The sequence below is a fragment of the Ascoidea rubescens genome (genome assembly GCF_001661345.1).
Source record: "Ascoidea rubescens DSM 1968 unplaced genomic scaffold ASCRUscaffold_10, whole genome shotgun sequence".
Taxonomy (NCBI): domain Eukaryota; kingdom Fungi; phylum Ascomycota; class Saccharomycetes; order Ascoideales; family Ascoideaceae; genus Ascoidea; species Ascoidea rubescens.
Genome location: NW_017962922.1, coordinates 494547 through 508829, shown reverse-complemented (window position 1 = coordinate 508829; position 14283 = coordinate 494547). Strand labels below are relative to the sequence as shown.

Here is a 14283-nt window from a genome sequence, read left to right as displayed (position 1 = left end):
GAAAAAGTTATTATCAATACAAAAAAAAAGAAAAAAAAAATAGTTTAAACATCTTGTCACGTGAACCATATAACTATCTTTTGAATATATCATTAGATACTCATTAATCTTTCTATTTATATCCTGTTCTTTTGGATTTCAGCCATTTTTTCGTGAAGAAATCTTAATTCCAACCGTTTCACAATTCTCATTGCTGCATTAAAACTCTCTTCCAATTTTAAACTTTTTCCTGCTTCTAATGCATCTTCTAATTTTCCTTCTTGACATAGTTCCAAAAAAAGTTTTAATATGCTTTTATCATAGCTTAATTTCAAATTAATTAATTCGTTTTTCTTATTCTCCACTATTTCCCTAATCCCATCTTCATCTTCATCTCCTTCAACTTTACTTCTTTTCTCCTTTCTTTCAATCTCTTGTAATAACAATTCCTCGTAAATTTGATCGTTTATTGAAAACTTTTGTTTTTCAACTATCTTCTCTATTCTCTCTTTCTTATGCCCAACTTTCTCAAAATACATCCGAACATATTCCAACTTCTGCTCCTTGCTGACTTTATCCTCATCCAATTCTTCAATATTCTTTTCAATACTCTCAATAATCTTTTTCTCCTCGTTAAAGCCAGAATTAAGATACCCTCTCCTCAAATAACTCAAGAAATTCTTATTCTTAATCACCTCAAAATTAACCAATATACTATTGTTCTCCTTGCAAAACTCAGGCAACACACCATTCATCCTATTCAAATTCTCGCTCAACTTTCCATTCTTAAACAACCTCGCCCTTTTCCCTTCATATGTCGAAAACTTGCTAAACGGCGTCTTGAACACCAAACACTGCAAATGGTTCTCATTCATCCCCAACCCTATATATGTCAAATCATCATGATACTCGTTATACTTGTTAAACACCTCTCCCATATTCAACACAGGAACCAAAATATTCTCAATTTCCCTCTCTCCTCGATCAGGATTCACGTTGATCATGTACAAAATATCATCGTTCCCTAATAAACATGGATTATTATTAATCTCATTAAAAAATATCCCCTTCAAATATTCATTCTTAAAATCTCCTTCCCCATTTATCCTCTCTTTCCTTCTACTTTTCTTGTATTCGTAATCTCGGCTGTTCAGTATTATATCAAAAATCGCATCTCGAACAATAACACTCTCACTATACTTTTCACCATCAATTGAAATCAAATTGTAACTCAACTTATACGTCTGGTAGTTCCGTATACTGATACTAAACAAATACTCATTATTTCCAATAGCCGCTAATACTGGAAGTTGCTTTTCAATTCCAATCGCCAATCCACTCACTAAATTGTACTTCAACACTTTCCCGCTGCTTATGAATATAAATATAATATTACTAGCAATTGTAATACAACTGATAAATTCACTTTTAGACACCTCAATATCAATCTCCAATAAGCGTTTTTGAATAATTCCATCACCATTACCATAATTACTGCTATTATTTTGATACTCATGAAAATTATGTGGTTTAAACAATATTTTCAACTTTCTTTTCAATCTCACCAATTCTTCAACGCATATATTGTTTTCAATCAAATCATAATACCCAGATATTCCCAACAAAATGCCCTTTTCACTTAAAAATGCAATATCGTAAAAATTTTCAACATTAAAATGATAATTTCGAAGCTTGCTTTTGTTAAAACTTTCAATTGAGACTATTGGTGTTTGTGTATTGGTTTCAATCCATACTTTGCCTATATGATTAATCGTCAAGTATTTTCGACCATGATACCATAAACTTGAATATTGAGAAAACGGCTTTAATTTTATTCCATTTAATTTTTCGGTTAAAATTTCATTGTTTCTTATTTGAAAATTTCTCTTAAGAATTTGGCTCTTTCTAATAAAATTGTAATACTTTTTATCCAATCCAATAAGATCTTGTGTGGTGTATGTGTCAAAATGGCCTTTAAGTTTGTTGAATTTATTCTGTAATCTGCTAATTTGAGGATCATATTCGGGATAACTATTTGTAAGAAATGATGGATACTTTTTTAAATAAAATTTATATTGCTGATATAGTTGAAAATCATCCAAATCATCCAAATCATTCAAATTCTTGTTTTTATCATCAATTAATCTGTTGTAAATCTTTTGACATGTATTTGGACCCCCATTATTTAAATGCTTATCCAATTTAATTTTTTTGTTAATCTCGGCTTCGGAAGATTTATTATCATGATGATTAAATGTTCTTTTATTTTCACTCATTTGAACTGGCTCATCATCATTGGAATTATCCTTTCTTGAATCAGGTATTTCAGTTATCACAGATCCCTTATCTCTTCTACTAACTACCTCAACAAAGTCATCATCGTCATCAGAAAAAATATTTAAAGTGCTTTTGACTGCTATTTTTGACTTTGTAATTTTATCTCCATTTGTTTCAACATCTCTCTTGTAAATTTTATCAATACTTTTGCTCTTATCTTCTACCTCAAATTCGTCTTCTCCATCGGATAATTCTTCTGCTTTATCTTCATCTTCTGATTCATCAGCATTTACGTCAACTAAATTGTTACCATATGTAAGTTCGTCTTCTTCTTCACTTGCGATTTCACTAAGGTTGTCGAAATCAACAATATCATCATCGAAATCAGCATCAACATCAGAAACATGACTTATATGCTCTTTTTCTTCTACATTATCATCCATTCTGGACGTAACTATGCTAATTTATCAAATAAAACCACACTCTTCATCCTATTCACATTGATTATCGAAGAAAATCAAGAAAAAAAAACACGAACGCGAAATTTGGAAATTCGAAAAAGTGTCTACAAAACTTTAAAATTATAATTGAATCAGAAGAATTTTTCTGTTCAAAAAAGTAACACTAAACATGAAAGTCCTCTGTGTTGCTGAAAAGAATTCAATTGCACTGAGCGTGGCTCGAATACTTGGTGGTGGTAATGTGAAAACTAGAAGCTCAACTTACAAATATGTTAAAAACTACGATTTTACCTTTGATTTCAAGGATGGCAATGGAAGATCCAATGTTACCATGACTGCAGTGAGTGGCCATCTTTATTCTCATGATTTTCCATCTCAATATAAATCGTGGGACACAATAACTGCTTCCAAGTTATTTGAAGCCCAGATATATGAAAAAGCTACTTCAGATAGTGCAAAGATCATCCAGAATATTATCAAAGAGGCAGCTAGTAGTCTGAAACTAATGATATGGACTGATTGTGATAGGGAAGGCGAATATATTGGTTATGAAATAGTTCAGAGTGTTCAAAGAAAATATCCTTCATTCAGTATTGAAAACACTTTGAGAGCACAATTTTCTCATTTAGAAAAATCTCATATTGTAAGAGCAGCTTTGAATCCAACAAAACTAGACAAAAATGCAGTTGCTGCCGTTGGAACCAGAATGGAGTTGGACCTAAGAACAGGCGCCATATTCACTAGATTTTTAACAACATCGTATCAAAGGAATTTTACCGATTTGAAAGCCGAAAAAAGAATCATATCTTATGGGTCTTGCCAATTCCCAACTTTGGGTTTTGTGGTTGATAGATATAAAAGAGTTCGATCTTTTATTAAAGAACCATTCTGGTATTTGGATTTGATAATTAAAAAGGGCAGAATCCAGTATGGTTTCAAGTGGTCAAGAGGACATATTTTTGATAGAGTTTATGTTACTGCATTACTCGAAAATTGTTTAGCATTTTCTGACAAAGCAATAGTCAGCAGTATAGTTAAAAAACCCAAGATAAATTATAAGCCATTTCCATTAACAACTGTTGAATTACAGAAAAAATGCTCAAATTTTTTCAAATTCAGCGCAAAGGACACTCTATCTGCTGCAGAGTCTTTGTATACTAAGGGGTTTATATCCTATCCAAGAACTGAGACTGATTCTTTTCCCAAAAAAATGGATTTAAAGGAGTTTATTGAAAAGCAAACTCAAGATGCTAAATGGGGTAGTTATGCAAAATCTTTGTTGGAAGATCATAAATTTTGTCAGCCCAGAAATGGAAAAAACAATGATGAGGCACATCCGCCAATTCACCCAGTAAACTATCTTAGTCTGTCTGCAAATTTGAATGCAAAAGAGAAAACAATATATGAGTATGTTGTTAGGCATTTCTTAGCGTGTTGCTCTGATGATGGTAAAGGTGATTCGACTACAATAACGTTAAAATGGGGGACAGAGACCTTTACTGCAAACTCAATTGTGGTGAGGGAACTAAATTATTTAGAAGTTTATAACTATTCCAAATGGGTATCAACTACTAAGATGTTACCTGAGCTTGAATTGAATGAGGAAGTTCCAATATTTAAATGCGATATTAAAGATGGATTTACAGCACCACCTTCATACTTGACAGAAACTGAATTGATTTCTTTAATGGATGCTAATGGTATTGGGACAGATGCAACCATTGCAGAACATATTGAAAAAATTAAAACACGAGAATATATTAGTGAAAAGAAAGTGGGCACAATTAAACGCTTAGTTCCAAGCGAATTGGGAATGGGATTGGTCCAGGGATTTGAGAGCATTGATTTTAATAACAATATTAGTTTATCAAAACCTTTTCTAAGGAAAAATTTAGAGATTGAATTGAAAAATATCTGTTCTGGTACTAAGACAAAAGAACAAGTATTGCGTGAAATGATACAGTTATATAAAGAAGCGTTCCAATTGACTACACAAAATTGCGATACATTAATCAAGGTATATAAAGACATTCAATCCGAAAATAAATAGATAAATAATATAAACTAACATGGGTTTGGAATTCTTCTATAGCAGGCTACGTACTTGTCACCTTTATTTCTTTCGACTTTTTTACCTTCTTCAGTTGAATTGATCATTATTTGAACGCATCTGTCGCTATCTTCCCAATCCTTTGACAATCTTTGAAATAATGGATGCTCATCGAGATGTTTGACCATCCAGTTATGTAAATCTAAAACATCGGTAATTGTATACACTATACCATCATTTTCTTTCAAGCAATAAGCGTACTCACTTAATAATGTAGAAGAAATAATTCTCGCTTTGTGTTTTCTTTGCTTAAAATGAGGATCAGGGAAACAGAAAAATATTTTCTCTAATTGGCTCTTTTTGAAAAAATTTGGCAAAAACTTCATTGCGTTTCCTCTTAATACAGAAATATTTTGGTAATTATTTATAGGCTCGTTGAGGTGTTTGGTTCTCAAAGCTAATATACGGTCCTCGACATATTCTGTGACTTGTAGTCTGATCTCCATCCCCAAGATTAGCTTGGAATTGAATTCTGAAGATAATTGGATCATCAAACCACCGAAACCACAGCCTATATCAGCAATTGTCACTTCTCTGGTCATTTTATTGTTGGTAGAATCATAGTAATGTGGGTACAATTTAGACCAGTCCATGTGTGAGGGAGACACAGGGTACTCTAGCTGGTGGTCTGAAAAGGGATTGGAATGGGCTCTCTGTCTGTAAAATTTCTTTCGAGGAAGGTCTATCTCTCCATCGTTGATATCTATTTCTGCAAGATTTCTCTCGAAGTTCACTTTCTTGAGCACTTTACGTTTCTTTTCCTGCTCCTGGCGATATATTTTACGCTTGTGGTGCAAAGAAGAAGGCTCCTGGTTCTTAGCATCAACTGCTTCGACCTCTATTAACTTGCTTTCTGTCATTCTCTTGGTAAAATGCTATCAACTATTTTCTTCACACTGTTTTCTCGTTCTCAAATTCATTGCTCATCAAAGCGAAAAAATTGTTTTCGCCTCAAAGCTCAACTGACCTTTTTGGAAAAACACCCAGCACCCAGCAATGCTTCTGTAAACACACCAGCACGAAAAAGCGATAACAACCCCATCTCTTTGAAATAGACCAAAGCTGATCAAAGTGGTTAGAGCCAGAGGTCAGAAGTAGTACTAGCCATAGTCCGATGTTGCAATCAATCTGCTTTTCGAAAGACGACTTCTTCAAGGTTTTTCCTGCTCCTTCTTCGCTAGTCAGCAGTGTAGGTTTTGCCTATAGCGCCAATTCGGATCTTGATGTCGAAACTGATTTCAATCTTGTTGTTGAATGGTTGTCCAGTTTTCAAGTCAATGTTAGCCCTCCCATTGTGATTGAGCGAGCAATCAAAAACATATTTGGGTTAGAAGATCAATTGGTTGAAGTCTATGTGGAATTAATCAGAAACAGTTTTGCTCAAAAGGCTGTGGGTGATTTATCAGAGTGTTTACACGATAATCAGATTGAATCAGATGGAAAAGATCACACTCAACATGGGGAGACCAGACATCAAGATGAATATCAGAGCAAAATAGAGGATTTTAATCAAGAGACGACGGTGAAAATTATTGAAACCATTAAACTTATCAAAGACCATTATTTTTTTCCCTTGAGATTTTTGAATTTGAATTCAGATCAAATCTTGGTTATCGATAAATCACTAAATGCTTTATTTCAAGCTGTTTTGTTATCATCGAATTTAAATGAGCAAAATAATAGTCAGTTCAATATTATTTCTAATTTCAATTTCATTGAAAACTTGGATAAACTATATCAAAATTACTTATTTAATAATAACTCGTCAGATTTTGTCAATTTACTTAATTTGAGCAATATTTTAATAAATATTGACTTGACTAAAAATCTCAATTTCACAATCGCTAAAGTGACTCAGTTATATCTTAAAAATTACATTTTTATCAATTGCTCCAAAATCTGGGACGAATTTCTACTTGAAAAGATATATTTATTTATCAAATTGGAAATTATTCCCAAATTAATAAATTTTCCATTTTTATTAATAAATGATTTTGATGAATATTATTACTACAATAATACCAATACTGTTAATAGCAGTATTTCTAGAGATCTTAATAGCTCAGGTTTCATAAATAGTAATAATAATAATAATAATAATAATAATAATAATAATAATAATAATAATAATAATAATAATAGTAATAATAATAATAATAATAATTATAATTATAATTATGATGACATTCAGGCTTCTCCAATTCATATAAAGACATCAAAAAGGCAAAACGTTCATGATTTTGGGCGTAAGAATGATTTTGATAATAGTTCTAACTCGGAAAATGAGGATGCTAAAGAAACATCTAATTTTTTATTCAAAAATTTGAAAAATATTGCTGATTCAGAACTAGTGAATCTAAGAATAATTGAGAGTTTTGATATACTAGTTGATTTTCCCAATTCAATCATTGCGTTGAAGGAGTTACGGCAATCGCTCAAAACTTCAAGTCAAAGAAGTAATTTAGTTAATACTTTTATTATGTTGTGTACAAAGAGATTGCTACTAGCCGGTGCAAATACAATTGATATTATAACGTGTTACATATCAACGATTAAGATCTTTTTAATTATTGATCCAAGAGGTGTATTGTTGGATAAAGTTTGCAGGCCGATTCGAAGGTATCTTCAAGAGAGAGAAGATACTATTGAATATATTGTGCATGGTCTATTGAATGATCAAAATAATGAATTAGGTGAATTAGGTGAAGAGTTGAAGAAAACTGAAAAAATTAAAAAAATTAATAATTATAATGTGACGACTTTAGCCACTGTTAATGGCGGTAGTAACAATAAAGTGGTGGTTGATATTGAAGAAGAGTTGAGTTGGATACCTGATCCTATTGATGCTTTGCCTGATTTTAAAAAATCAAAAGTCAACGATGTTATCGAATCATTAATAACTTTGTTTCATCCAAAGGATATTTTTCTTAATGAAATTACAGCAGTTCTATCCTCTCAATTACTAAAGCTCACAAATTACAATATTAACGAAATCATTAACAAGATCGAACTATTGAAATTGAGATTCGGAGAATCCGAGTTTGATTCATTAGAAGTGATGGTAAAGGATATATCAGACTCTAAAACAATGGATAGTATATTGCATAAGAACAATGGAGAAAATAGCAAATTCCATTCAACGGTATTATCTCGTTTGTTTTGGCCTAATATTATATCAAGATTGAAAAAAGAAAAATTCACATTTCCTGCAGAAATCCAGAAACAGTGTGATCTCTATTCATCAAACTTCAAAAAATTGAAAAGAGATCGCGAGCTTGTTTGGTTGCCAACGTTAGGAACAGTTGAAATCGAGCTCGAATTGGAAGACCGGGTGAAAGCATTCAATGTTTCCCCAGACAAGGCCACAGTTATAATGCATTTTCAAGAGAAGCCCAGATTGACGATGGAAGAGCTTAAAAACAGGTTTCCTGATTTGTCTGAAAACATATTGAAAAAATCCATCACCTTCTGGATCAAGCACGGCGTGGTGGAAGAAGCTGCACCAGGCACCTACAATGTTGTTGAAAATGAGAAGGAGAGAACCAAAGTTGCGAAAAAGAGCCAGGGAGCCTCGATCAATACAGCAAACGACAACGACAACATCATCGATGCTGAGAACGAGAACGAATCCGAGGTGTATGAGGCTGCGATGCAGAACTACTGGCCCTTTATCAGCTACATGCTCACGCTGCATGGCTCGTTGCAGGCCGACAGAATCCACTCCTTCTTGGGGTTGGTGGTGCCCAAGGAGATGGGCTACTCCTACACCAAAGAGCAGTTGCGAACCTTTCTCGAGTGGTGTGTGAAGCAGAACACCCTCGAGCCAGTGCTTCCGAACTCGTTCCGGTTGAAGAAGAACGAGTGAGTCCGTTCCGAACTATGGCCTCCGCTTGGCGTGAATAGGGAAATCGCTTTTGAGCCCATTTTCTACCTCTCCATAGCATTATATCCACCAGCCAGATAAGATAAAGATGCTAAATGTATGTGTTTCTTCTGACTGCAACCCCCTTTGGAAGTGCTTGGACTAACACTCGCTAGGAAAACCAACGAGAGCTAGTTTCTCAATTTTGCCTTGTCACTGCCACCTCTACCAACGAGGCCTCGTTTTATTTGAAGAACAACCACTGGCTGATTGAAAATGCCATAGAGAGTTACTATTCGTCACTGAACGACTCGACACGCTACAGATCTTTTCTGAACCTTAAGAGAAAAGTTGGTTTGCCACTTTCAAATATAGAGAAAATATACCAAAACTATGCTGGTAAGTAACTGTGTCACTTCTTTCTATTGGGTTTTCAAAAACAGTAGTTTTCAATAATTGACTAACAGGTGCTTTACTACATCTAGATCCTGATAATCGAGAACAAATTGGTTTGGATGGGACTATAAATTATATCCAGGGCTTGGGCCTTGAACCCGAAGACAGAAGGGCCTTGATCTTAGCCTTTATTCTTGATTCTCCTTCAATGGGCATATTCAGACATGAATCCTTTGTGTCATATTGGACTTCACAGAACGCATACACCCTTCCTGATATGAGAGGATTGCTCGATCGTTTTGAAGATGAGTTGAAATCAGAGACAGGATATATCAAGTTAAAACAACTATACAGGTATTCCTTTGGTTTCATCATAGAAAAGAATCAAACAACAATCGACTCAGATATAGCCATTGATTATTGGGAATTGTTATTGGAAGACAGATTTCCAGAGAAAATTCCAATTTGGTGCGAATTCGTCAAACTGGCGAAAAAGGGTGGAATTTCAAAGGATGTTTGGAACATGTTTTTGGATTTTTTAATTCAGTATAAAGATGATAATACTTATGATAACTGGGACCCAATGGCAGCGTGGCCAAATATAATCGATGAATTCGTAAGCTACTGCAGAAAAGATACAATTAATGATTTTGAAGATGATATGTATTTCTAATCTTTTTATTAGATAAGCTTATATAATCATGTGATGTCAATTGTCAAATTCAAACTCAAACTCAAATTCAAACTCAAATTCAAACTCATATATCATTGTAGTTATAATTACAGGTATAATGTTTTAATTTTTAGATAAATCATTTGTTATAAATAATAAAAAGAAAATAATTGACAGGTTTTTCTTTCTAAACCTCACTGACGTTAACTTTAGAATTAACATTTTTAAGATAACTCGAAGACTCCTTTGAAGAAGATGGTTCTCCGCCATTATAATACTCGTATCTAATTCCAGATGCAACCCCAACTAAATCGTCAAATGTTTCAGCAAGCTCAAACAAGTCCATACCTTCTTCTTCGCCCTTTTCAGACACTCTCATTTTCAACCCTGGAATCTTGTCAATAGCGAAACAGAGAGCATATGTGAAAACAAAAGACCATCCAGTTATGGCTGCAATAGAAGCAAATTGGTAACCCATTTGCTTCCAGTTATGCCAAATCCAACCACCCTCAATCACTGTCACACCATCAAGACCTGCAATATTTGGAGAAGCTAATAATCCACACATTATTGCACCCACCATACCACCGATTCCATGTAAGTTGAATGAGTAGGTCACATCATCGATACCAAACCATTTGTTAACATTATAAGTAAGACGACAAACAGTGGCAGTAACTATAGCTGAAATAGCAGCGCCCCAAGTTGTAACAAACCCACAAGTAGGAGTAATTGCAACTAATCCTGCTATTGCACCATCGCATGCCGCAAAAATGGACCATTTTCCGGTTAAAATGTAATCAATAATAGTGAATGTGAAGCATGCAAACGAAGCAGCTATTTGGGTATTCGCCATAATATAACCAGTTCTAACATTCACAGTGAGTAAAGTTCCTGAATTAAAACACAACCATGTCATCCAAATTAACGAAACACCAATCATTGTAATAACTGGAGATGAGTCTCTGGTCTTTGGAAGGTTTCCCAGATCTTTCCATTCTTTTCTTTTTCCCAAAAACAATGAATAGGATAAAGAGGCAACCCCAGAGGCTATATGCACAGGACCACCACCAGCAAAATCCAATGCACCAATTTTATAAAGCCAACCATTTGTGCCCCAGACCCAGAAAGCAAAGGGACAGTATACAATAGTTACCCAGCAAAATGATAAGACTAACGATGGTAATAATCGACCTCTCTCTGCAATGGCACCAACAAAAATCTGAACCGTTGCAACAGCGAAAAAACATGAAAATAAAAAATAAACAATTGAAGGAATGCTCCCACCTTCTATTAATGGTCCTTCATTAACATTCATTAAACCCCCCATTCTTAAGTTTCCAATGAGTTCGGAAGTTGATGTAGTTGAACAAGCTAATGAATAACCCATCAAATACCACTGAATTGTGACAACCGACGTTACCAAATAACTTTGCAATATCAATTGTAACCTATTCTTCTTTTTTAGCATTCCAGCATAAAATAATCCAATACCTGGTGTGATAATAAAAATCATAACAGAACATAGTAAAATATAAGCAATATCAGCTCCAACAAAAGTTGAAGTTTGTTCTGCTAAATCTGACAAGTCCTTCTTACGAAGAAGCATTGCCGATGAGAATGCATTGCTTCCAACCATTATAAAAAGTTATTTTGACTAGTCAAAGTTTTACTTTCAAAAAATACTGCAAAACACAAGAAAATCGACTCCAAACACAACATGAGAGAATCAGTTCATTTTTATATATATATTGTTTTTCTACTCATTATTCCATTACTGAAACTTTCTTTCAAAAACCCAACTGCAATTAAAAGAAAGCACAGGGTCTTTTTTGTTCTTTTAAATTGATAAAGCAACGGTGCCTTTAACGCAATTGTTAATATAGCTGTTCCTATTAATTGACAAATACAATCCTGATAGATTTGCACAACTGAGATTTGGCTAATAAAATAGGTGCTAATTTCAAGCTTTTTGGAACTTTTGGAATATGCTAAGGTTAAAGTACATAAATCTAGAAAAGTTGAACAATCAAACAAGAAATACAGCACCAACCCAAACTGTTATCTCTAGATTAGATCAACAACTTTATGCTGGTAGCCTATCTCTGTTAACTCTATTTTGTCACAGAACAACCCTCAGTACTTGTTATTGGTGCAAATTGTCTCCTAAAGATCGCCATTTATGTCTTCCAGTTGAAATTCAGTTAAAATTCAGTTAAAAATGTTGTTCCGCAGAGGAGGGGCGCATATCTAGCGCGGAACCAAGAGAAAAAAGCTTATCTGTTTAAGAAATTGCTTGTTTTTTTCAATAAAACCAGATCGTGAAATCTATTTTTCTCTTTCCAGAATATTTAGCTTAAAAATGGCAACCAGTTTTCAGAAAATAAAAGGATTTAAATTGTTCTTTAATTTCAACATTAAAATGACAATTAATTCAAGCACAACTACAACTGAAGAACCATAAGCCTGGGAAAAGTATTTTGACAAATTATCAGGTTTAGCTTACCTTGATGTAATCGGAAATGTCTTCCTAAAACAGTTTGCTTTGAGGGAAATGTTCTTATAAAATTTTTTGCTCAAATTAAATCAATTATGCTTTTGTTGATTTAATTAATTTACACTAAATCCAAAAGTAAATTATATCTCTCAACAGGTTGACTTGTATTGTACATTATCGTTATCATTTGATTCTGATTCTGATTCTGATTCTGATTCTGAACCTGCTTATTAATAACAATATATAGTATTTTTAATTTTCCGGCTTATAGAATACACATTTATGATTTATAATTGTAAGCGAATTACAGCTTTTTATATTTTTATCAACCTCCCACAATCTGCACTGAATAGTTTTCAAAATTTCATTAGATAAACAATCTAGTATAACAAGGAAATAAGTAAACATTAATCTTCAAGATGCCAAACTAGGAACCCAAAACCCCAAATCATAAAATCAGTGTACAGCTATATTATCACTGAAGGCTTGAGAGCTAATAATGCTAATATAAATCCGTTTTCAAGTAAAAGCATGCACCAATCAATCACCATTCAACCAGAGTCAAATCAAAACAGATAGCATCTCAAGTTATCAAGTTCTCAACTAAAGGCAAAAGTATATTAATCAGACTTTTAAAGCAGATAGGAATCAATTTTACCATTATTACTGAAAAAAGCATATTAAAAGCAAATTTCAAACTTCTTTTTTATTTATTTATTCAAATCAGATGCCAAAGATATTTCTAGTTCTAGAAAATTTTCTGTTTCAAAACATCGACATTGTTAAAGTTATTATTAACCAAATAAATCACAAAATTGCTTAATGCTTATTAAAATCATATCATAATCATCATTTTTTGATTTTTGTTTGGAATCGTTTTCATATAATAATTTATTATCAATATTTTTATGGCTGTGCTTTTCAAGTTTTCATTATTTTAACTGCAAATTGGAAGATCTTATTATTATTTTTTCTAATATTATTAGATTCCCAATGTTTCAAAATATCTGAACAAAAACTAACATTGATCAACAAGAAATAATTCACAAATTTAGATTTTAGGCTTTTTATAGAAAGTAAAACATCATTATCACCATGTATGTATATACTGATTAGTTTAGTTAGTGTAACAGATTTATTCACCTTTATACCCAAATACTTGCAAGACCTTAAAAATATCTAAATTAAAATAGTTTTTTTTGTTTGAATTCTTTATATAATTATTCTAACAAGTTGAAATATTATGCTAATATTTAGATCTGGTACTCTTTTGTCGACATTAATACATCTGTATTGAACTATGCTAGCAGTCTGTTGATTACCACAATTGATTTTGATAATTACTAAAAGTAGCTTATTAATCAGCTTTTATGTGTTTTGTGTTTAAAATTTTGTTTTGTTTTTGTAGATTATTTCAACAATTAAAACATCATTACCACACAAAAAGTTGTAAGAGGAAACACAATTTAAAATCAAGTAATTATCAAGATAAATTTACATATAAAAACCAGGAGAAATCTTATTAATAATTAATATTAGTTGTCAAACTAATATAAATCATATTTTCAACATAAAACCAAAATAAGGATGTTTATTTTTATTTTATTCAGTCAATTTCCAGCTAACCTAGTTATGTTAATAGTGCACTCTCTACCAATTCAATTGTTAGAGCATTACATAAGAAATTGTACAAATAGACTTGATTATTGTGATTTTGTACAATATTATGGTTGTAATAGTATTTCATGTTAAAATAGTGATATAAAATTTATTGACTACGATAAAGACCTTCACCAAACAAAAAGTCTCATCCAGAAAATACAGGTATTGTTAAAGCCCTGCCGCAGCCCTATTTGGAGAGTTGTGAATCCTGTTTTCATGCAATTTATTTTCCACATGTGGTTTGTTTAGCACATTCCAATTTTAGAATAAAGTTTACTTATAATAGTTATCTCTTTCAGCTTTTTGCTACACAGGCAATCACTGAGACGTTTAGATATCTAGTAATTAAAATCAATTAAATTGAAA

General features: G+C 32.7%; 6 protein-coding genes across 6 annotated transcripts; 3 read left to right on the top strand and 3 right to left on the bottom strand.

Moving 5' to 3' along the window:
• Positions 1-116: 116 nt before the first annotated feature.
• ASCRUDRAFT_9150 (uncharacterized protein) lies at positions 117-2699 on the bottom strand (the record flags this gene model as incomplete). The annotated part of the gene is made up of 1 exon (XM_020195080.1): positions 117-2699. The coding sequence occupies one exon, from the start codon at positions 2697-2699 to the stop codon at positions 117-119; it is 2583 nt and encodes an 860-aa protein (XP_020046271.1).
• Positions 2700-2886: 187 nt separating this feature from the next.
• TOP3 (DNA topoisomerase 3) lies at positions 2887-4767 on the top strand (the record flags this gene model as incomplete). Its single annotated transcript, XM_020190703.1, has 1 exon — positions 2887-4767. One exon carries the CDS (start codon positions 2887-2889, stop codon positions 4765-4767), a length of 1881 nt encoding a protein of 626 aa, XP_020046270.1.
• On the bottom strand, positions 4620-5918 carry TRM8 (tRNA (guanine46-N7)-methyltransferase; the record flags this gene model as incomplete). The annotated part of the gene is made up of 1 exon (XM_020193654.1): positions 4620-5918. A coding segment is annotated over exon 1 (857 nt), but the record flags the coding sequence as incomplete, so codon positions are not given.
• Positions 5919-5941: 23 nt separating this feature from the next.
• APC2 (anaphase promoting complex subunit 2) lies at positions 5942-8692 on the top strand (the record flags this gene model as incomplete). The annotated part of the gene is made up of 2 exons (XM_020190726.1): positions 5942-6866; positions 7125-8692. 2 exons carry the CDS (start codon positions 5942-5944, stop codon positions 8690-8692), a joined length of 2493 nt encoding a protein of 830 aa, XP_020046268.1.
• Positions 8693-9173: 481 nt separating this feature from the next.
• DCN1 (NEDD8 ligase DCN1) lies at positions 9174-9728 on the top strand (the record flags this gene model as incomplete). Its single annotated transcript, XM_020190045.1, has 1 exon — positions 9174-9728. A coding segment is annotated over one exon (555 nt), but the record flags the coding sequence as incomplete, so codon positions are not given.
• Positions 9729-9802: 74 nt separating this feature from the next.
• ASCRUDRAFT_76876 (putative ammonium transporter) lies at positions 9803-11372 on the bottom strand. The gene has a single exon (XM_020193653.1). The coding sequence runs from the start codon at positions 11365-11367 to the stop codon at positions 9946-9948; it is 1422 nt and encodes a 473-aa protein (XP_020046266.1). The 5' UTR covers positions 11368-11372; the 3' UTR covers positions 9803-9945.
• Between the last annotated feature and the right edge of the window lie 2911 nt (positions 11373-14283).

Excerpts from the sequence above, each read along its gene's own strand:
- ASCRUDRAFT_76876 (XM_020193653.1), bottom strand. The coding sequence starts at position 11,367 with ATGCTTCTTCGTAAGAAGGACTTGTCAGATTTAGCAGAACAAACTTCA.